This window comes from Esox lucius, chromosome 17, assembly GCF_011004845.1.
Source record: "Esox lucius isolate fEsoLuc1 chromosome 17, fEsoLuc1.pri, whole genome shotgun sequence".
NCBI classification, from domain to species: domain Eukaryota; kingdom Metazoa; phylum Chordata; class Actinopteri; order Esociformes; family Esocidae; genus Esox; species Esox lucius.
In genome coordinates this window covers 11,835,390-11,860,097 of record NC_047585.1, presented here as the reverse complement: position 1 = coordinate 11,860,097, position 24,708 = coordinate 11,835,390, and the positions used below count along the sequence as shown (strand labels likewise).

Here is a 24,708-nt window from a genome sequence, read left to right as displayed (position 1 = left end):
TGTTATGACCTAGTTATTTCCTAATGTTTTCCTGGTTTACTTTCTAAACATTCCCTGTTAGAAAATTCTGAAGTTGCAAGGGATTGCACAAACCTTTAAAAGTTAACAGGGTTTATTTCTGGACTGCATGTTCATTATCTAACAGCATTAGCTACAATTCCATAATTTACATAAAGTTATTAGTTCTGCATCCCATTCTTTAGGGGAGTTAGGTTACAATGAAATGAGCATAGGAATATAAATAAAGCAATATTTATGATACAGCTTTTAACCAATGATTTAAAAGCCATGGATAAAGTACTTATACATACAAAAAAAATATATAATCTAAGAGAGAAGCAAGACATCGAAGGGCAAAATAATTTTTCTTCTGACTTCCTCTGACATAAGTGAAATGAACAATTTGATATTATACAATGATTTAACAAACATCCAGTTCCTGGCCCACAATGATCTATACGAGTAGTAAGGCAGTCAAGTGAAATTGACATATTGACAAACAGATTCTCAATCACACTTCGTTAATCAGAATAAAAAATACAAAACAGTACAGTACAGTATGGAATATTTCTTTAAGTTGCAATGAAGCATAAAAGTGTGCATTTTTTAAATCTGGGAAAAAATACTCAAATAAACCAATACATTCTGTAGGAACACTTTGAGAGGAACGAAACCATTGTTTCATTCAAAACAACACTTCACCTACACCATCAAAAGAAGCTCTAAAATTTGGGTTTGGATCTACTATATTATAAGATGACTTTACAACAGACAAAGGTCACGGACATCTCAGTCCGTTATTAGTTTTTTGTCAGAACGACTATCTACTTTCAATACGAACAATATCTCAGAAAACAAGGAAAGTTATTGAAAGTGCCTTTAAATTCCTTACCACTAAACAGACTAACTGTCATAAAGTGCTTCAGGATTCACATCCCTCATCATTCACAACTGCTTTGACATTGGAGTTGAGGTGCAGTACTGGCACAGGACAGATAACAGGCTGACTCCTTCACATCTTCTTCCTGATTCAACATCCCCAATCCATGTTCCAGAAGCATCTCCCGGCCTCACACAGATGACTCAGATATACTTATTTCTCCACAGAGTACCACTGTCTACCTAAGAGTTGTGACATTACCACTTGATTCTAGACAGTGCAGACCCAACAACCTCCACCTTTCATTTTGTCCTCTACACAAGGCGTACATTTGATTATTTCAGCAGCATTCCATAAATCCCATCGGAGGGTTGTAAGGTCAAAGTATAACTTTTTTTTTTTTTTAGAAGGGCTAACCAAGCATTGCTATCAGACGACAAAACCTGTGTCTGCATTTATCAGCAATAACATTTCAAGAGGGATAAAAAAGTTAAATGATCGGGGCGGGGGTTATCTTCGAGGAGCAGGTGTCAGAAATGGACATGTTTTTGGTCAGTCAGGTAATGTCATCGAACGCCTGGGACTCTCGTACTGAACAAATACAACACGGAGAGCCCGGCGGGTGAGTGAGGAGGTGCAGAAGCCAGGGAGACGGGCTGGTCGTCAGGCGAGTGAGTGAGGAGGTGCAGAAACCAGGGAGACGGGCCGGTCCTCAGGCGGGAGCGGCCGGCTCTCCAGCCTTAAGCTTCCCTGTCAGGGAGGTGTTTTCTTCTCCCCTCCCCCAGATTAGGGGGGACGAAGTGACCCTGGTAGGTCCTAGGGAGCTAGTCCTGATAGGGTGTCGGGGCGTGGCCTGTCATGTCTCGGGGCCCGCCGGTCCCGACAAAGGGATCACAAAACAAGTGATATCATCTCCTGAACCCAGCCTCTCATTGGGTAACCGCCAGCCCCTTTCCTTCAACACACCCCTCGACCGCATCAACAGCTCCTGGGCAGCCAGCGTGTATCTGGAGGTAGACAGGTTTGCAGGTTTAAAACATTAAAAAGTGTACGATTATTTTAAACTGATATTTTTTTTGGTCCGTTAATTGATTTAGATTATTTTCTTAATGCTACTGCACTTTTGGAAGTAGTGGCTTGATACTGACCTCTAGTGGATATGTTATTTAATTACTTTTCTAACCAATATTCTCTGAGATTTATTTTAGGACTACCTTAATATTCAGTATCTACCATACTTTTTTTGTATTGGCAGCAACTCTAACAATATAAGCCCTCTTTCAATGTATTCCCCTAATAAGAATTTTATGATTTCATTACAAGGCCTGCTCCTATTTACTGACAGACAAAACAGCCAGCTTAACAGGTTATAGATTTTATAGATTTTTGTTTGGCCAATTAACCATTTCTTTGTGGAATTTGATAATAAGATTTAGGTTGTAGTTATTTTATGGATCTACTTTCGGCCAAGAGACTGTCTCCTGGTAGCGGCAGCCAGGTGTATCTCTGTAAAGCCAATGATGTTGCTTACAATCTTCAGAAGGAATAGATAGGCCCACATTTTAAAGGTGTGGCATACCGCCACTCTTCATTTTGCTAAGAGGCTAAAGCAGAACTTTACACTCTTACTTTTAACTCTGGACATAAAGTACCTTTTAAAAAGTTCAGTATTTCCATTTTGTAACACCAAAACCACCAATGTTGTGAAGGACCAAAGAGTTATACATTCATGTCATGTGACTTTAGCTGTTTCCATTCCAAGTGTCATTGCCATTTTAGAAACTCCAGGAAGTGCTGCAGTTGGAAGAGTGCAGAAGAATACAGCTCTTTCCATCCACGGAAAAAACAAAGGAATCATCCCTCTCTATATTATCAAATTGTTCAACGACTCTTGAACCTTACGTAACTCGCAAGTTTAGTCCTATTTATCACCCACGTGTTTTTGACAAGCGGCCTATTCTAGGTAATGGGGTGCACCGCCAAATCTCTGCGATCGTAAATCGACATCATAGATTATATTTCACGCATGCAGACGTGCACGCCAGCTGCCAAAGCAACACGACTAGATTACAGGCGGACAGAAGCGTCACTACATCGGCCACTGTGTAGATTATAGATTAGAGCTTACTACTGTTCATACCTCACGGGATCAGCCGGCTCGCAGCAGGACAGGAAGCTTGAAACCGCGTCCGCTACCTCCCTGTCCGTGGTCACATCCCAGAGCCCGTCCGTACCCATGACCAGCACGTCGTTGGGTCCGTGCTGGTACTTAGACAGGTCGTAAACCATCACCTGTAAGTGTGAGAGATATACAAGGATGTCACGTGTGGTAATACGAACAGCTGCAACACGGAACCACAGCACAAGGCTTCCCAATTCCCCAATGATTTAGACCTCTCTGCTTTTCGGGATATTCAGTGACATTATTGGGCAACATATCGACCGGCGAACCAAAATAAGTTCAGTCGGGTTGTCCAGAGCATCGGAAAAACACACTGAGATTCTTCGTGACGAGCCAAGATCCCGAAGAGGCGTGGTGATGTGTGCTGCCGGACAGGGAGAACACGGCGTGTGTCACTCACCTCTGGACAGCAGGAGAGGAAGGGTTTGATGTAGATGTTGGAGTTATACACCTTCAGGTCATGATCCCCTAGGCCACGTGTTACCCCAATTGTGGCCATGACACGGGCCTAAACACAAACACACACACACACACACACATGCACACAGTGAGTTATGTGTGTTAGTCTCCGTGGGTGTGCCTTAATACGCGGGTAATCCACTTATAAGAGATTAGCGATTCAGGAGCACTTTTCTTCGTGGGTGATAAGGTCCTCATTATCAGCAAGAACAACCAACTTGGATTCAAATTCCTTCTACATTTAAGTGGAATAAAGAAAATGTAAATCTTCATGGGCTGTATTTATCCTGCTGGAGAACAGCTGAGCATAGACTATACTCTGCGAAGCATTTCTTCCTGTCAGGAGAAACACATGAGCAGGAGAATTACTGCCACTCTACAGAGTATATAAAAAGTCTACACACCCTTGTTATAATGCCAGGTTCTTGTGATGTAAAAGAATGAGACAAAGATAAATCATGTCAGAACCTTTTTCACCTTTAATGTGACCTATAATGTCTTTCAGGGGGAAAAATGTAAAACTCACAATAACCTGGTTGCATAAGTGTACACACCCTTAAACTAATACATTGTTGAAGCACCTTTTGATTTTATTACAGCACTCAGTCTTTTTGGGTAGGAGTCTATTAGCATGGCACATCTTATATTTGCCCACTCTTCTTTGCAAAAGCGCTCCAAATCTGTCAGATTGCGGTAAAGCCATGCTTTTGTGGATTTGGATGTGTACTTTGGGTCGTTTAACTTCCTCTTTATCTTCAGCTTTCTAACGGATGCCTGAAGGTTTTGTGGCAAAATTGCCTGGCAGTTCCAGCTGAAGAAAAACAGCCCCAAAGCATGATGCTGCCACCACCATACCTCACTATGGGTATGGTGTTCTTTAGGTGATGTGCAGTGTTGTTTTTGCGCCAAAAATACCTTTTGGAATTATGGCCAAAAAGTTCAACCTTGGTTTCATCAGACCATAACACATTTTCCTACGTGCTTTTGGGGGACTTTGTGTTTGTTTTTGCAAACTTCAGCCGGGCTTGGATGTTTTTCTTTGTAAGAAAAGGCTTGCCACCCTACCCCATAGCCCATTCATAGGAATAAAACGGGAGATTGTTGTCATATGTAGCACACAGCTAGTACTTGCCAGAAATTCCTGCAGTTCCTTTAATGTTGCTGTAGGCCTCTTGGAAGCCTCCCTAACCAGTTTTCTTCTTGTCGCTTCAGGACATCCAGTTCGTGGTAATGTCTCTGTTTTGCCATATTTTCTCTACTTGATGATGACTGTCTTCACTGTGTTCAATTGTATATCTAATGCTTTGGAAATTCTTTTGTACCCTTCTCGTGACTGATATCTTTCAACAATGAGATCCCTCATGCTTTGGAAGCTCTCTGTTGACCATGGCTTTTGCTCTGAGATGCAACTAATAGAATGTCAGGAAAATCCTACTAGAACAGCTGAACTTTATGATTAATCAGAGTCACTTTAAATGATGGCAGGTGTGTAGTGACTTCTATTTAACATTTTGAATGTGATTGTTTAATTCTGAACACAGCGACATCCCCAGTTATAAGAGGGTGTGCACACTTAAGCAACCAGTTTATTGTAAGGTTTTTATTTTTCATTTTTCCCCCTCGAAGATTTCAGTTTGTTTTTCAATTGAATTGTTCCCATTATAGGTCACATTAAAAGTGGAAAAAGTTCTGAAATGATTTATCTTTGTCTCATTCTTTTACATCACAAAAACCTGTCATTTTAACAGGGGTGTGTAGACCTTTTATATCCATTGTATGTGATGTTTGAAGACAATGATATCGTCTACTGTGAATCGCGTATTCTATGACTTGGTCAGGAGAAACTACTCTGGTCCTACATTTGGCGGACCTTACAGCACAGTAGATCTGTTCCACCATGATGTTCACCAGAACCAGAAGTCTATAAACATGGTGATAAATGACTTCACCTTTTTGCCCTCTCCGTATATAAGCGGGAACTTGAGGTCGTCTTCTACGATGGTCTTGTAAGCCCTGCAAACAAACCAAAGTGGTCACGTCTTTCAGGATGTATATCTTTTTTACCTCTCACATGGGTTTTTTTTATAGGGCATTGAACTTTTACTTGGTCTGTTAAAAGCTCCAGGTCCTAATCTTAAAAAAAACATATAAGTTTAATATAAACAGAAAAAGTAGCCCATATTGATGCCCATATTTTAGACAACAGCTGTCATTTACCAGCCGTTCATTGTGTGGTCCCTGTAAAGCATCTTCTTGCCAAGTTCCTTGTGCTGGATCCTGCGAGGGAACTCCAAGTGCGTAAACTCGTTCCCAAGCAGCTCTGGTCTCAGGAAGCCCTGCAGGGTCGGACAGAAGGTGAGCCAGCACTGACAACACTATACTGCTCAATGACAAATTGTCATATCGAATTGACCTGTGATACAATGGATCTTACAATCTCAGTATTTTTAGAGCATGGAGCAATATCCTCAAGGAAGTGTCATGGCAGTTGGAAATGTAAAAGCGAAAACATAATTTACTGTAACTGTGATCCACAAACCTCCCTCTCCCTAATGGGTCTTTCTCCCACACAGACACCCACTTCAGCTGAACTTATACCAAGCAGACAGTTAATGTATATAGATACAGTCTGAATCAGCCCCCCCCCCCTCCCCCCAACATTGTATCTTGCGCTTGATCAAGACACACTTGAAAAAAACATATCAAAAGAAACAAGTCCCATACAGGCTTTTGTACAAACCATTGCCTTTTATACACAGTGGGTTGGGACACCTTGACATCCAGAAGAGCCAGACATTGGATGTTGTTTTTTTTATAAAGCCATCCTACAAAAACGTCCAAATTACCTTTCCTCAAAAATAAATTGGAGAGTTAACTCATATCACACAAGGGTGGTTACTTCTCGAGGCATCTCGGGTTCAACTTTTTTACCTTTTATTCCCTGCAATCCTGGAACGTTCTACAAGATGACCTTAGGTTGACATACTTTGTGTCCATAGCACAGTTTAAATGTTGTTTGACTGCCCACTTTCCTGTAAATTGTACTTGCTATTTTTAATAGTTTTAGTTTGAAATGTTTTATGCTTGTTATACATGTTTTATACAAACCTGATTCCAAAATAGTAGGGACACTGAACAAATTGTAAGTAAAAAAGGAATGGAATAATTTACAAATCTCATAAACTTATATTTAATTCACAATAGAATATAGATAACATATCGAATGTTGAAAGTGAGACATTTTGTAATGTTATGTCAAATATTGGCTCATTTTGGATTTCATGAGAGCTACACATTCCAAAAAACTTGGGACAGGTAGCAATTAGAGGCCGGAAAAGTTAAATGTACAGATAAGGAACAGCTGGAGGACCAATTTGCAACTTATTATGTCAATTGGCAACATGATTGGGTATAAAAAGAGCCTCTCAGAGTGGCAGTGTCTCTCAGAAGTCAAGATGGGCAGAGGATCACCAATTCCCCCAATGCTGCGGCGAAAAATAGTGGAGCAATATCAGAAAGGAGTTTCTCAGAGAAAAACTGCAAAGAGTTTGAAGTTATCATCATCTACAGTGCATAATATCATCCAAAGATTCAGAGAATTTGGAACAATCTCTCTGCGTAAGAGTCAAGGCCGGAAAACCATACTGGATGCCTGTGATCTTCGGGCCCTCAGACGGTACTGCATCACATACAGGAATGATACTGTAATGGAAAGCACAACATGGGCTCAGGAATACTTCCAGAAAACATTGTCGGTGAACACAATCCACCATGCCATTCGCCGTTGCCGGCTAAAACTCTATAGGTCAAAAAAGAAGCCGTATCTAAACAGGATCCAGAAGTGCAGGCGTTTTCTCTGGGCCAAGGATAATTTAAAATGGACTGTGGCACAGTGAAAAAGTGTTCTGTGGTCAGACAAATCAAAATTTGAAGTTCATTTTGGAAAATTGGGACGCCATGTCATCCGGACTAAAGAGGAAGAGGACAACCCAAGTTGTTATCAGTGCTCAGTTCAGAAGCCTGCATCTCTGATGGTATGTGATTGCATGAGTGCATGTGGCATGGGCAGCCTACACATCTGGAAAGGCACAATCAATGCTGACAGTTATATCCAAGTTCTAGAACAACATATGCTCCCATCCAGATGTCGTCTCTTTCAGGGAAGACCTTGCATTTTCCAACCAGACAATGCCAGACCACATACTGCATCAATTACAATGTCATGGTTGCATAGAAGAAGGATCCGGGTACTGAAATGGACAGCCTGCAGTCCAGATCTTTCACCCATAAAAAAGATTTGGCGCATCATAAAGAGGAAGGTGCGACAAAGAAGACCTAAGACAGTTGAGCAACTAGAAGCCTGTATTAGACAAGAATCGGACAACATTCCTATTCATAAACTTGAGAAACTTTTCTCCTCAGTCCCCAGACGTTTGCAGTCTGTTGTAAAAAGAAGAGGGGATGTCACACAGTGGTAAACATGGCCTTGTCCCAACTTTTTTGAGATGTGTTGATGCCATGAAATTTAAAATCAACTTATTTTTCCCTTAAAGTGATACATTTTCCCAGTTAAAACATTTGATATGTCATCTATGTTTTATTCTGAATAAAATATTGAAATTTGAACTTCCACATCATTGCATTCTGTTTTTATTCACAATTGTACAGTGTCCCAACTTTTTAGGAATCGGGTTTGTATATTTTTTAATATATTTTTATTTTATTTTATGTTTTATTATTATTGTAATACACGGCACCATTGTAAATGAGACCATGGTCTCAGTTGGTTTTATCTGTATAAATAAAATGAATAAATAAAATATTTTAAAATATATATATATATTCTAGCGATGGAAGTCACCTGATACACTTCTGAAAAAATCCGACAAAGGTTACTCATGAGTGATTTATAAGTGAAATGTCCTTTAAAACAAGGAATACATAAATTAATGCGTTAACTCGGCCCTCACCAAGTACTGCAGACGCTGTCTCTCGGACTCTGGGGTGAACTCGTTGGACATGGGGATGACCTCTTTTTTACGGATGATTATGGCTCTGTAGAGACAAAGGAAGAACTGCAATAGAACAAGGCAACAGTAAACATGTAATCTTCCATGAATGACACACCGGTCCACCTGGACCAATCAGTCACATTTTGAACCTTCCGGAACCACTCTGATAAGATATTACTCGCCAAAGTTAAGGCAAAATCTGCCAGTGGGGTCTGAGATATCATGTGGGTTCGAAGGAGTCAAATGTCTGAGTGTGTAGGCCAGATGTTGTTACTCTGAGTCAAACAAATCCTGATGTATTAAAGGGGTGTTCTGAATAAGTTCCTAAATCGCTTGAATTGTTGGACTGTCTCTGTGCAGCAACTCTCTCACTCAGGGAGAACAGGGTCAATGCAGCGACTGCAGTGTCAGAGGTTTACATTGCTCTCTGCTCACTAAAGCAATTTGACAGAAAAAAAACATTACCTATGTGAAAAATTATTGTTCTGTCACAGCAAAAAGTACCTCAGTAGTGGAAACAGCTTCAATAGGAGGGTAGGATAGCAGTTAAAAAAAAAGAAAAACATCAGAAAACTCACCTTTTCACAGATTACCTAAAAACTTCTACTGCCACGACCTTTGTCTGTGGTCTTTTGTAAAAAATGCTATGTGTTATCTTTTTTATTTGTATGGTATTTCCAGCACTTACCATTGTTGATAATAAATGTATTTATTACAATGCACTCATTACTAAACTGTGTAACTGTTTCACCTAGCTCTTTTAAAACATAAGCACTTACTCTATGTAGCTCTAGATAAGCGTCTGCGAAATTGCTACAATTTATGTTCTGTCACAAGCGGAACACATTTTTGATATTTGTCGTTATTCCTCTTTAAAGACATATAGTCTTGACTGAGTATGCAACATGTGAACCAAACTTGGTTACAACACAAATATCCTTGACTGATTTACAGTAAATGTATTCATGCATCAGAACACACCCATTTAAAAAAAAAGGTTTTGTTAAACCTGTACAGATTAGTAACTTCGTCCTTAGATGTAAGATAGGAAGATATGTGCAGATCCTGAATTTGGCGCCAGAGGAGTAGGAGTAAACGGTTTTCACAGACTTTTATGAGGCAGAAAATCCATAATGGGCAGCATAAAAGGAGGGAATGATTTGTGAGGAGAGCATTTTCACTATTTTTACTGTCTCTTGGTGATGTCACCCAGAAACATAATGGAAATGTTGACTGTTACGTAGACCACTGTTTCCCAAACTTTTCTACACCACGGTAACCCTTTTATAATAATATTTTTTTCAAGTGTAAAGACTAAAGAAAAATGTTTCAGACCCTGGTTTAATATTTATATAGGTCTACTGTACTGAATGTGCACGTTTTATTCCAAATCATTAAAAAATATTTTTTTTTACAAATGTTTAAGTTAGTCAACACATTCTTTTAACAAAAAGCCAATGAATCGTTATAATGAGCAGAGATTCTTCACGGTATTCCTGGCCTGTTGTCACAGCACCCAAAGGGTGGTTTATTTAAAAAGGGTTTATAAAATCTGTTTGATTGTTTTGAGTGACCTACTTTACAGTATGTACCAAATTTCATGATTGGGTGAGCGAGCAAGGAGAAAAATCGGATGTTGTGTCCTTAACAAAATGTTGAGGTCTAATAACTCCTGAAGGTTGCTCTGGATAACAGCTTCGGTTAAATGACTAACTTGTAAATTTACAGGCACAAAGCCATAATGTGACCCCATATTAGGAGGATACAGAGGACCGACTATGTGGGGCTAAGAAGGTCATCCCAGCATTAAGTCTAGGGATATTATTTTACAGGATGATTACTGCCTCAGGACTGTGACCTCGGCTCAGTCAAGATCTGTCCCACCCTAATGGCTGACGGTAAAATTTGCAAACAGTTAACTGATCCTACATCTATAAGCCCCTACTGGCAAGTTGTACTAGGAGCTTACAGTACTTGGTGGTCGATGCTGCACTACAAACAGCCGCCAGCAGAGGTCATAAGAACAGCCGTGTGAGACAAATTTGAACATCAACAAAGAGAAAAGCTTCTACAAAACAATGGCTAATGACATCATGCTGTGTAACGTCCATTAACCCCTGGTTTCAGTCGTTCAACATATGAATCAGTTGTGAGTGCATTCATAAATTCTGCCGCCGTTAGGGCTTGAGCTGCAGCTGACCTACCTGCTGTCTCCGGCGTTGGCGACGTAGAGCTTCCCCATCAAATGGATGGCCGCTAAGGCGCAACATCCACCAGAGATGGCATAGGACACCTTCTCTTTCTCTATCAGTTCGTCCTGTAATCAAAAGGGAGCTGAAGGTTATCCAGACATCTGGTTATAGAAGAACGCCAGCAGCTCCAATAAAAGATTTTGCTTAACACGAAAGACTGGATTTGTAGCCAAGCATGTATGTACTGACCTGTTTGACCAAAATCAGTCACTTTTTATATATCAGTGGAAATAGGCTCATCTTAGTTTACTATCGTTGATGTGCACATCTACACATGCACACTTACAGAGGATATAAAAAGTCTACACATCCCTGTGAAAATGCCAGGCTTTTGTGATGTAAAAGAAAGAGATTAAGATAAATCATGTCAGAACTTTTTCCACTTTTAATGTGACCTATAATGTGAACAATTCAATTGGAAAACAAACTGAAATCTTCGAAGGGGAAAAATTACAAATATAAAACCTTACAATAACCTGGTTGCAAAAGTTTGCACACCCACTTTTGCAAAGAAGAGTGGGCAGATATTGCCACGTCAAGATGTGCCATGCTAATAGACTCCTGCCCAAAAAGACTGAGTGCTGTAATAAAATCAAAAGGTGCTTCCCCTCATAGATTTCAGTTTGTTTTTCAATTGTTAGCGTTATAGGTCACATTAAAGGTGGAAAAAGTTCTGACATGATTTATTTTGTCTCATTTTTTTACATCACAAGAACGTGGCAATTTAACAGGGGTGTGTAGACTTTTTATATCCACTGTACATAAGTACAGAGACAGTGGACAGTGGGGTAAGATAGAGTAGAGTTTTTGCTAAAAGAGGATTAACCCAGATTTGAACCCATGCCGCAGCATTACGTGTGGCTTCGACCGCTGGACCCACTCAGCCCAAACCTCCAGCATCCTGAGGCGACAACTACAATACAATTCACAGAGTTGACCTCCTGTTATCAAAGCCTCTTACCATCTGTTTGAAAGAGTTTTCGATGATGCCCACAATCAGACTCTCCAGGCTGACAGCCTTCTCCGTGTGGAAACGGATCGACGGGTCCGTGATGGCGTCAGGCTCCTCGGGGTCCTGGATGGCGTTCGCCCCCTTCTTACCCTCCGCCTGGTATGGGCTGCCGTTCTTGGCGAGGCAGATGGGGGGTGCTGTGGACGGGTTCTCCAGCAGATGAGCGATATCTCCAAGTCTATCCCTGATGAGGCGATGGAGGAGTTTGGACGCCATAATGGCGCAACCCGAGCCAGCATGTCCGTCGAACACCCCCCAGTACTGCAGAGGGATCCCTGTGCCATCCTGAAATACAGGAATATCGGGTAAAAACCTGAATTTGAACAAACCAATACATTTCGGCTAAGAAATAAGGGAGAGAAAGAAAATGGCAATTGTAACGATGCCCAGGGATTCAGAGCCATGCGCATCTCTCCAACGGGTTTCTCCTGTGAGATTGGGTTTTGATGAGCAGATACAGTGGGGAGAACAAGTATTTGATATACTGCCGATTTTGCAGGTTTTCCTACTTACAAAGCATGTAGAGGTCTGTAATTGTTATCATAGGTACAGTTCAACTGTGAGAGACGGAATCTAAAACAAAAATACAGAAAATCACATTGTATGATTTTTAAGTAATTAATTTGGATTTTATTGCATGACATAAGTAATTGATACATCAGAAAAGCAGTACTTAATATTTGGTACAGGAACCTTTGTTTGCAATTACAGAGATCATATGTTTCCTGTAGTTCTTGACCAGGTTTGCACACACTGCAGCAGGGATTTTGGCCCACTCCTCCATACAGACCTTCTCCAGATCCTTCAGGTTTCGGGGCTGTTGCTGGGCAATACGGCCTTTCAGCTCCCTCCAAAGATTTTCTATTGGGTTCAGGTCTGGAGACTGGCTTGGCCACTCCAGGACCTTGATATGCTTCTTACGGAGCCACTCATTAGTTGCACTGGCTGTGTGTTTCGGGTCGTTATCATGCTGGAAGACCCAGCCACGACCCATCTTCAATGCTCTTACTGAGTGAAGGAGGTTGTTGGCCAAGATCTCGCGATAAATGGCCCCATCCATCCTCCCCTCAATACAGTGCAGTCGTCCTGTCCCCTTTGCAGAAAAGCATCCCCAAAGAATGATGTTTCCACCTCCATGCTTCACTGTTGGGATGGTGTTCTTGGGGTTGTACTCATCCTTCTTCCTCCAAGAATAAGGATGAGTGGAGTTTAGACCAAAAAGCTCTATTTTTGTCTCATCAGACCACATGACCTTCTCCCATTCCTCCTCTGGATCATCCAGGCGGTCATTGGCAAACTTCAGACGGGCCTGGACATGCGCTGGCTTGAGCAGGGGGACCTTGCCTGCGCTGCAGGATTTTAATCCATGACGGCGTAGTGTGTTACTAATGGTTTTCTTTGAGACTGTGGTCCCAGCTCTCTTCAGGTCATCGACCAGGTCCTGCTGTGTAGTTCTGGGCTGATCCCTCACTGTCCACATGATCATTGATGCCCCACGAGGTGAGATCTTGCATGGAGCCCCAGACCGAGGGAGATTGACTGTCATCTTGAACTTCTTCCATTTTCTAATAATTGTGCCAACAGCTGTTGCCTTCTCACCAAGCTGCTTGCCTATTGTCCTGTAGCCCATCCCAGCCTTGTGCAAGTCTACAATTCTATCCCTGATGTCCTTACACAGCTCTCTGGTCTTGGCCATTGTGGAGAGGTTGGAGTCTGTTTGATTGAGTGTGTGGACTGGTGTAGTTAATACAGGTAATGAGTGAAGAACAGGAGGGCTTCTTAAAGAAAAACTAATAGGTCTGTGAGAGATGGAGTTCTTACTGGTTGATCAAATACTTATGTCATGCAATAAAATGATAATTAATTATTAAAAAATCATACAATGTGATTATCTGGATTTTGTCTCTCACAGTTGAAGTGTACCTATGATAAAAATTACAGACCTCTACATGCTTTGTAAGTAGGAAAACCTGCAAAATCGGCAGTGTATCAAATACTTGTTCTCCCCACTGTAGTACCAGCGCGGACATTTCTCTCAGAGAATAGACAGTAGTGCGTCTTACTTTAAGACACCGTCACTTTATGTACTCTGTGCCAGCAGTCGGTCTACCACTGAGAGACATCCTAAAGCTGGATTAAGACACAGTGAATATTCCATTCAATTTCATTCACTTACATGGGATTTCATCAGGCCGGCTAATCCTGCTAACAAGATTTCCTCAAAACCGACGAATCTCACCTATACGGTCCTCTCCAGTTTGGGCGTAGGTTAACGGTGTTCCATCAAGAAATATGTAAAAGCCCAATCGATAGGACGTATAACGCTCGAGGACATCTGTTCACCTCTGGCAGAACTGTTGTCGAGGTGGGGGCACGCGTGAATCAATTAATTAACGGGAAGGGATAGGGTGTGAGCACTGAGGACAAGGGACGAGGAAGGGGGGTGAGGAGAGGGGGAGACCAGACGGTAGGAGGGATTGACCCGACTTGACCCAGACCCTTGTACCGTACCATGCTGCTTATTTGACAGATTACCGGGACGTTCTTGGACCGGGCGAGGGGGTTTGGTGTCGTGCGGCGGTTGGCTTCTCTAGGGGCACAAGGAAAGCTGTTTCTAAATACAGCAGCGCGCCGCGGCCACGGTCTTAATTAAATTGTCTTTGCTTTTGTCAGGAAAAAGCGGAAGAGAAAAAACTAATCCCCGGATGACGTCCGATGCTTCAAAGTTTGGTTTGGACACCTAGCTGCAGATTGGTGTGTCAGCAAGTGCCAGTGTCCCGGCGAGGGCTGTAGTCCCAAACAAAATAAATGTTGGACCAGCAAATGCATTTGCTCATCGGCTTTTTCATATTGCGGGTGCCAGAGAACGCGTTAATGAGCCTGGCCAGAGATTTCTTCTGTCATTGTAACGACAAGATCAGATCGACCTGCCCAATCAATAATTTTCTGTTTTGCACGTCTAATTCAATTTAGAACAATTTGTACATTACATTGTTCACCTGAACACTGTGGACTTTTTTGTGCTGATCAGTTTCCTAATCATATCCATTCTGATTTAACGTTGTAACACGATGAAATGTGGAAAAGCCCAAGGGGGGGAAACACTTTCAGGAGCCCCTGTATAACAGACGATTATACTCTCACCGCATTGTCTTCCAGCAGCGTGGAGTTGCGTTGCTTTTTCTCACTCAGCTTCTTCACGTAGAGCAGCTCACAGGACGCTTGGTCCTCGTTCAGCATGCTCTTTCCAGCATTGATGGTCCTGTGGAGGATCAAAAGGGGTGACCAAAAATCAACGTCAAAACACATACCAGGTTCAGGTACGGGCCATAAAAAAAGACAAAAAACGCGTAACCAAGGTTGCGTGTCTCAGATAAATCCCTGATAACAGCGCCATGGCGGACAGTTGTTGAGAGATAGTTAATGTCACAATTCGTGCAAAAACTTAAGAGCAGAGCGCAGGGATACTAAGCTGAGGGACTGAACTAAGGGAATGGATTAAGTGTTTTCATTGCTGCCCCATGCTTAACAATAATAGCTTTATGCAGCAAGACTTCATATTCCAACCATCTCAGTTGACTGAGGATAAGTGGGCTAGTGAACTGTTCATTTACAGTCTGAGGGAGTCGAAAGGCTGTATCTGAGTGGAAGAGCCATGCTTTTTACCTCTTACATGTTTAACATTATCTTAGTTCATTTCATACCAACTACTGTATATGAAACAATTTAAAACCACTTAAGATTATTTCGCAGTAATAGGCAGTTTGGCAGCTGTCCCAGTTCACCTCAGTTAACCTCAGTGTTCACACTGAAATGGAAAAGTCATGCGTTACACTACACATTACATCACATTACACTACATCAAAGCCATTCATCTTAAGCTCAGTGATTAAGGAGATGGGCTGTCGGAAGGTTTCACCCCCGTTGTCCAGTCAGAGCGGGGAAACAATGACTCTCCAATGCTTCGCCGCGAGGATCCAACATGGCCAAGCCCTCTGTTACACAACACTTTCCGATTCAATTGCGGGTATCTAGAGAAACGGCCGTGAGATGGATTGCACAGATGACAAAAAAAAATAAAAATCTATTTCACAGTTTGATCTGACATCCTTAAAGAAGTCTCCCTGGAAATATTATTACAGAGGATTCAAGACACAAAAGTGATTCCTGAACTTTTTTTCGGTTACTGCACCGACAGGCAGATTTTGCTGAGTACCCTGAAGTACACACTCGAGTGAATTTTGTCAGTAAGCTCAGGACGTTGCAAGTCTTCTAAAGGACACCCCCCCACACACACACACACATTTAAAGACCAAGTACCATCAGGGCTCCTAGTACCGTAGGTTGGGACAAACTGATGCAGTATGGGTAGTGTGGACAGGGGAGCGGCGGCAGGCCACGCTGTTACATGCAGCGGTGCCCAATGCCCAGACACCGGATCACCTGACGGGATGAGTGACGCCTAAACAACACGTGGACGGGGTGGGCGGGGTGAGCGGGGTGGGCGGGGTGGGCGGGGTGGGCGGGGTGAGCGGGGTGGGCGGGGTGAGCGGGGTGGGCGGGGTGAGCGGGGTGGGCGGGGTGGGCGGGGTGGGCGGGGTGAGCGGGGTGGGCGGGGTGAGCGGGGTGGGCGGGGTGGGCAGGGTGGGCGGGGTGAGTGGGGTGGGCGGGGTGGGCGGGGTGGGCGGGGTGAGTGGGGTGGGCGGGCAGCGGGAAGATGTATTCCCTCACCACTGTAGGTCGCTCTGGATAAGAGTGCCTGTCAAATCACTTAAATGTGAACGTCTGCAATCTGGATCATCACGCACAATAGCAATCTGTCTGTTATTAGGATGAGTATTATTTGAGTGAGCAGCTTTGAGGTTTGCGCGAAGGTATCGCACTAAACCAGTCGTAATGACCCAGGCTCAGCAAACCTGTTCCCTGAATAGGAACGTACAGGTCCATTCAAAGACATTAAAAAGAAATGTGTTGTCGCTCTAAGGTATTGCTGAGGTTAAATCCAGCCCCTTAGGTTTGCTCTTCTAATATCAGTGTGTTTTAATATGAGTCAGACACAGACATGGCGGCCCGATTCTGGATTATAAAAAACATGGAGGCCCGATTCTGGATTATAAAAAAGTAATCCTGTTTGTAATCAGTTGAAAGCTGTAAGCTGGCACCGTGAAGCTGTGACTGCATTAGTCCTGATGACACACACACACAAATTATAAGTCATGGTGACCACACCAACTCTGAGGCCAGGCCGGGGTTGTGTTGTAAAACACTTTTACAACACATCTGCAACCGGATTGTCAATGTCCTCTTTTGGGTTTAGGCAGAGAGGCCTCTCTCTTTCCTTCTCTTTTTTTCTCAGCTGGATGCAAAAGCTGTTTTTTGCATCAGCCAAGTCCTTTGTCTGAGTTGGCATTACTGCTGTGCTCCTTCATATGGATGGTTTACCTATCTCCTGGGCCAACTCATGGCGTTGACTTAGCATGAGTCACATAATGCAGTATTTACTTGTCGATTTCATCATGAAACTTTCATGTAATGTACTGTATTGCTACAAGTACATCGATTACAGTCTTTCCATGATGATTTAGTTCTATTCTGACATATTATTCCTGTTAAAAAGACAGTTTCAGTCACTGTCAACATGTGACTGAAAAACGCTGTCTGTTTGAAAAAATGGCACATCTGTGTTTGAATCTTGTTAATTCATGTAGAGGATATGTAAAAGAGGAAGCCTTGAGGCCTACCGACTTCCTCATTAGTAGCTTTTTTTTTGAAGAACCGAAAGAGTAGAAACAGACAAGCCATTTTCTAATGATAACACTTACTACACCATTTTGTATTGCATTTTTTATAAAATGCATTCTCTCAATACAACTTCGCCTACATCTTTGAGCACTATGTTTACAACCGACTTAACCACAGCTTCAAGTTTCCCACCATCTCAAAAAACACATCTCCTAAACCACAAAAGAGAAAACAGTCACTTTTCTTTTAAGGGCTCCAAATAACCCTTCAGGAACTTGCACGGTCAATTCCAAGGACTTCAAAAAAGACACAAACGCTCATCACCCTGTCAGAACTAGCTGTGGTTTCCTATTTCTCAAGCCTGATGCTGTGTGTACGTCATTGTAGAGCAGGACCTGCATGACCATATTACAGCAATGTAATTGAACACAACTGATCACAGCGCCGAGCAAACAGTGGAAAGGTAAAAAATGAAAAGTATAGTGCAAACCTTGTGCTTGCGTTCCCAACAGGAATGAAAGTTAAGTAAGCGCATTTAGATTCTGCATTCCTTTTAGGCAGTATTCTGAGCATATCATTAAGCACAATCAATGCCCTTTGTTTTTAGCAAGTGTATGTTGTGTATCTAATATAATTTGACTAAAGGCTTTTAAAGTGTAATGTAATGGAAGGTAGTGTCTAGTTCGAGATAACTGATGCCAAGCTAACTGAGATGGACTGCTGCTGCAAGCGTAAATCAAAGGCTTCTGAGATCCAGTATGCCACTTTGAAATAGGTTACAGAGTCATCCTTTGAATTGCTCTACAGTGACTCTGTGACTCTATTCCCCCTAAAACGCTTTCACAACATATAACACTGATCTTGTTGGCAAACCGTTTATCAGGCAACTGCTTTAAGGAAGTGTTTGTGCGTCAACGAGCTTATGTAATATAGAACAATATTTCTCCCAATGTGTAAATATTCACTCAGTATGCAGAATAACAGCACCAAATTGTTCCAAGTCTCAAAAAAACATTGCTAACTGTCTGGTTTGCCATGGGTGCCATCCAATAGGCTTAGGTGGTGTACCCTTACACCTGGGTATTTTTGTATCAATGGTATTCATTTCAGTTCCATTCACCTAAAATAATATTATAGTCCACAAAAATGTAAATGTACTAAACAAGATTTATGTTTGGAAACTGTAGAATACATGTACTAAATGCAATATACTGTGATATTTTGAATGCAATATTTGCACTCATTGCAAAAAACATTATAAGAGATTGAGCTAGTCACATGGGATGTTTCTAAATTTACTACTAATGTTTGATTGCTAAATATCCTATAGTTATATTTTAATATATCTAAGTTGTGACATACACTGATGAGCCAAATCATTATGACCACTTATAGCTGAAGCGAATAGGTGAAAGCTGATCATGTCCTAACTAGGGCACAGGTCAGGTCTGGGTAGATTAGATGGTAAGTGAACAATCAGTTTTCATAGTCAACATGTTGCATGCAGGAGAAATGGCCAGGAGTAAAGACCAGAGTGACTTTGACATCTCTGAAACGGCAAGGCTTCTGCAGTACTCCCGGTCAGCACTGGTGAGGACCTACTGACAGGGATCAGTAGGTGAGGAGGGACAAACCATAAACCGGCACCCAAGGCTTGTCGATGCACAAGGTCAATGAAGGCTATTCTGTCTGGTCAGAACCGACAGAAGGTCTACTGTGGCACAAGTCACAGAACATTGTAATGATGGTTACTGGAGGAATGTGTCACAACACACAGTGCATCGCACCCTGCTGTGTATGGGGCTGAGTAGCTGAAACCAGTCAGAGTGCCCAGAGGGTCCACCATTGAAAGCATCTACAATGGGCACGCAAGCATCGGAACTGGACCTTGGAGCAGTGGAAGAAGGTCGCCTGGTCCAATGAGTCCCGTGTATTTTTTCATCATGCGTAAGGCTGTGTACGTGTGTGCTGTTTTCCTGGGGAGTGATGGCACCAGGATGCACTGTGGGAAGACGACAAGCAGGTGGAGGGAGTACGATGCTCGGGGCAGTGTTCTGCTGGGGAACCCTGGGTTCCGGGCATTCATGTGGACGTCAAATTTGACACGTGCCACCTACTTAAACATTGTTTCAGACCAGACACTCCCCTTCATGGCAATGATATTCCCTGATGGCAGTGGCCTCTTTCAGCAGGATAAGGAGTCCTGCCACACGGCACACATTGTTCAGGAATAGTTTGAGGAACTTGATGAAGAGTTCAAGGTGTTGCCCTGGCCTCCAAACTCCCCAGATCCCAATACAATTGAGCATCTGTGGGATATACTGGACCAACAAGTGTGATCCATATTCTTTCTATTATCCACATAGTTACTAAGTATAATAAAATTGAAGACATCAAAACTACAAAATAACACAGATGGATTCATGTAGTAACCAAAAAGTACTTTAAATTTTAGATTCTTCAAAGAAGCCACCCTTTGCCTTGATGACAGCTTTGCATTCTCCAAAACACACCTCCTTGCTCTGTAAGAGCAATTTGATCATACAGGCGAGTGACAGAGTGTTGCAACAGATGACCTGGCCTCCACAATCATCCGACCTCAACTGAATTGATATGGTTTGGGATGAGTTGGACCCCAGAGTGAAGGAAAAGCAGCCAACGTAATCAACATATGTGAGAACTCCTTCAAGACTGTTGGAAATGCATTCCAGGTGACTAACCTATGAAGCTGGTTGAGAGAATGTGAAGAGTAAGCAACCAGTTCATCAAGGGTGGCTACATCTAAAATAAAACAATATTCCCATTTCACACTTTTTGGGTTAATACATGATTCCACAGGTGTTATTTCATAGTTTTTATGTCTTCACTATTATTCTACAAAGTGGAAAATAGTAAAACTAAAGAAAACCCCTTGAATGAGTAGGTGTCTAAACTTTTGACTAGTACTGTACATTTTCTCCAACTCATTGGCTCACTTGCAAGATCAACCTACTTGGTTACACCAGAGAAAACCAGCCTCTCTGGATCATGTTAGCCAAAGGAACCTTGACACTTAACTATAACTGAGCTTGGCTACAGGAGGGGCAGCTGAAGGTGCTTATATGGATGTTTGACTCCAGTTGAGTAATTTACAGTTAGTATTAGAAAAAATACTTTCTCATCCTACAGGTTTGAGAAGAAGATGAGAGAGTACATGAGCAGTATGCAATTCAGAAAAGGGCCATGACCTGAAATGCTGCTTCACATCTCACCCAACTTCACTCTGAGAATCTGTGAAAGATCTGTCTGAGTGGATGTTGACACCCAAATGAGATTACATTGACACTGCACTATTCTCATTCTTTAGCAAACACTCTTATCCAGAGATAAGGGCATATAAATGAAGCCGCATGAACAATTGCATAATACAAGCCTAAGTCAAAGCCAAAAAACACAGTATAGTAACCACAGTATAGTAACAGTGAAGGTTAAAGGTAAACGCAATAGAAATAGTGCAACCATCCACTGTACATTATATTGCACGGTTGAATGCCTCCCCATAAGTGATCTACGTATAAAGAAAGTGCTGGAAGCTGAAACAGACAGAAGAAGGAAGGGGAGCGACTCTTTCCAGTGTACTGAAGCTTGAGGCCTGGGTGCTTTTATCCTGAACTCTGAAGAGATGGTTCTTTAGTCTCCAATGTAAAATGGACACAGCTGACACTGCCGGAAAGGTCATTAATGCATGGAAATAAACAGAACCATAATGTGACCTGGACTGGTGAGTCCCAGTGATATCAAAATGGGACCAAATAGGTTCACAGAATCTGGATGTACACCCATTTGAATAGACCTTCTCCAACTGAAGAGTAAAGAATTCTTCTTTGCTGTCTGGTTTCTGATGTCTCCACTCTTAACCACTGGGTTATATATAGAAAACAGTGGAGGAGATGAATTTAGTCATCCTCATCAGTACAGAAAACAACTAAATAATAAGCCATTGTAAAAAAGGCTATAGGCAAAACTTAAAAGTACAGATGTCTGCTGTATGCAAACTGTTAATAATATGAAGGATATTCTGTGCAATGAAATAAAACATTTGTTTTGGGACAGTGTACAAAACCCCCGAAAGCTGGGTATAACCCTTTCCTAATTGTGTGACGCATTTACATTCATTCTCGATCTTTGCTGGCGTTCGGGAGGGAGAATTGTTTTCTTTTTCCCTGCCTGCAATTGTAAAATCCCTGCGTCGTCTTCGCTTCACTGCAACCCCCTGACAGTCTGTTTGTCTGTCTGCAGGTCTGACTGTCTGTCTGTACGTCCATCCCCTCAGATGACTCAGCGCTTTTTGAGGAGACGGCTGGGGGTGGGTTCCACACAATGGTACAGCCCACCCAGGTCTGGGGACGTGTGAATCCCCCAGTCAGCCTCAACTGATTCCCCCTCTGAGAGATGCCATGGAAGGATGCCAACCCCCCCCCCCTCACACACACACACACACACACACACGCAAATCAACCAAGAAGCACATTCTACCAAATAGACTAGTGAAAGAAAGGACTTTGGAGTTGATATGAACTGCATATGTTGTATTAAATGTTCTATGCTTTTGTAGGTAGAAACTGTCCTTTATTAAACAAGGTGTTCAACATCATATGTCTTCCTGAGAAAAAAAAACATACATGGATATACACATTTATATGGAGTATAATAAATGCCTAGGCAACATAGCTAGAGGCTTGACCAGACTTGAAATACTATAATCCTTTGCTTCATTTTTATGAAGAGGAGGCTACATTTCAGAAACATCCCCGCAAGTCCTCTGTGTTACTGCACTTTGCATGGTCAGATATAAACTAACCATTGTACAAGTTGTTGACTTGATATTAGATATTTTTTTGTTTGACATTTAGGAATGTTTATAGCTCCCAACTTACCTCTCTTTAACTACGTGCATGCCTTTGCTTTAATATAAAACAAGTATGTCAGAATGAAATGAGACATTTCAAAGTGTGCCTTGGACTACCAGAAGTATTTAGACAAGGTCAAGTAGCAGAAAAGAGTCTAGAGGTAGTCTATCCCTATCTCATAAAATGCTAACTTCCAACAGAATACTATTCAGTCACACTATCCTATTCATTTGTGTCCAATCTGCAAAGAAAATCCTGATAATATATCAATAAGATTTGTTCAAGTTGTGATAGTACAGTAGATTGCCGGAGACATCAATCACAGTACTCCAAGCCTATTCATGTTTTGTTTTCTTGTATATGTTGTAATACAAGATAAAATAAAACCAGATGTAATAAACAACTCAAATGCAACATCTGTAACAGGTTATTTTTGCAAAGCTAGTCAAGAAACAGGACATCGCACTGTTATCAAAAAGTAACCACACAAGAGGCTAGCTGATAGCACCATCGGCTAGAGTAGGAGGCTGCTATTTGGTGATGTTACTAGCAATACGGAGGCCAACTTCGCCATAGCATGGACCGCTATACGTCTTCAACTGAAAAACTAATCGGTTTGTCAACTGTGCAATTTGTCCAAAACCTACAAAATTAAATACGATAGTTGGATTTTAATGTTCAGGATGATTTCATTCTGAATGACATGTCGAAAAAACACTCACTCTGCATATCCCGTCCTCCAGGGAAGCCTGCTGTCCCTCCTCAACGTCAACACCGGCCGGGATGCATGTTCTGTCGAGTATTGAAGAAGCTCCGGTGTAAGGTCCAAAAACTCGGGTCGACCGTATGGGAACCGCGGAGGCAGACCATCCTGGTGACAATTCTGGTGGTGAACGTTCCCGGATCCGTGATGCTGATGATGACCGTGGGGCATCATTCCACCCACCAGCGTGGACATCGCATTTTTTACTTTGCTTATCATTGCGGTAGAAATAAAAAATCGACACAGAAATGAATTAAAATCCCAATTCTACCGTAGTGAATAACAAAATAAACCAACGTCGATGAAAAGCATTTCAGGAAGCCATCGTTCTCGGCCCCATGTGACGTTTGACAGACAATGTTTTGCTCATTGAAAATATAGCCTTCCTCTTCCCACTCACTCAGTACGTATAATTACGAAGGAGTCTCTTAGAAGACACGGTTTTTACAGAACGCTGCTGTTGAGGGCGCGCACATTATATTGCGCGCCAGTCTGAAATGGACGCAACCATTCCTGTCACAATGAAAATATGAGTAGAGCGGTGCTGTGGTCCATGTCTCAAGCAATTTGATAGCCTTCATCCTAATGACAAGCCGCCCCCATTAATTTACATGATAATACTATCACCTTCATGTTAATTCCCGTGTATAGCTACTGTCTATAAGAGCTCTGGACTGTAAAGGCATACGTACACTGGGGCATGGTTGTTCACATTATTGCCTCTGCAGGAACTGGCTAGAGCAATTCAGAGATAGACCTCTTCGTAGAGATGGGTAGGCAAAAAATGTAATACAATACACAAATAACAAATAAGTAAATCTGTCGTACCTGTTAATGAATAAAGTTGACACAAACAGAAAAATGTAACTACAATATAGTGTTTTGTAACTGTAGGCCACTTCAGGTGCTGTGCAGACATTGCCAATGACTGGACTAAAAGATGTTTTGCGTTACAGAATTAGATATCTTCTCTTGTGGTGGCATTTGCTCTCAGTAATGCTTTGAAACACGATTATAATAGCTTATAATTATATCATAGCTTTGACAGAAACTAAAAGGAGCTACTAGTTAACTTTTAGTTGAGGAAGGTCAGAAACTGACAGAAAAGTGAATTATATAAAAACCCTTAAAAGCTTGGTGAAAGACATTTCTCCTAAACAAAGGAATGTGAATAGGCCTAATCTATATTAACTTTACTTACCATTCTGTGTTTTGAATTTGTTCCTTGCATCAAAAAATCATTCTCAAGGACATTAACTGACGTTTCCCCAAGCCACTGTAGCGTTGTCTTGGCTGTGCTTTTGGTTTTGTCATGCTGAAAGAAAAAGCTTAACAAGTCTGGCTTCCTGAAATGACTAAAAATAAGGTTTTCTTCAAATAACACTGTATTGTGCTTTGTTTATTTTTCTGTCTGACCTGACCGCTCTCCTAATCCCTGTTCCTGAGAAGCATCCCAATAGGATGGTGCTCCCATCACCATGCTTGACCGTAGGGATGGTAAATGAGTGGTAACAAAT

General features: G+C 41.9%; 1 protein-coding gene across 1 annotated transcript; it reads right to left on the bottom strand.

Moving 5' to 3' along the window:
• Positions 1–94: 94 nt before the first annotated feature.
• Positions 95–23,637, bottom strand: ppm1j (protein phosphatase, Mg2+/Mn2+ dependent, 1J). The gene is made up of 10 exons (XM_010893068.3): positions 23,151–23,637; positions 14,942–15,059; positions 11,747–12,082; positions 10,738–10,850; positions 8,492–8,576; positions 5,739–5,857; positions 5,471–5,534; positions 3,463–3,570; positions 3,021–3,172; positions 95–1,887 (listed from the first exon to the last, which is right to left on the bottom strand). Exons 1-10 carry the CDS (start codon positions 23,408–23,410, stop codon positions 1,737–1,739), a joined length of 1,506 nt encoding a protein of 501 aa, XP_010891370.1. The 5' UTR covers positions 23,411–23,637; the 3' UTR covers positions 95–1,736.
• Between the last annotated feature and the right edge of the window lie 1,071 nt (positions 23,638–24,708).

Coding starts and splice junctions, on each gene's coding strand:
- ppm1j (XM_010893068.3), bottom strand. CDS start 23,410: ATGATAAGCAAAGTAAAAAATGCGATGTCCACGCTGGTGGGTGGAATG. Junction 8,577..10,737: donor GCCAACGCCGGAGACAGCAG/GTAGGTCAGCTG, acceptor TTGTCTCTACAG/AGCCATAATCATCCGTAAAA. Junction 5,858..8,491: donor GACAGCGTCTGCAGTACTTG/GTGAGGGCCGAG, acceptor CCGACCCTGCAG/GGCTTCCTGAGACCAGAGCT.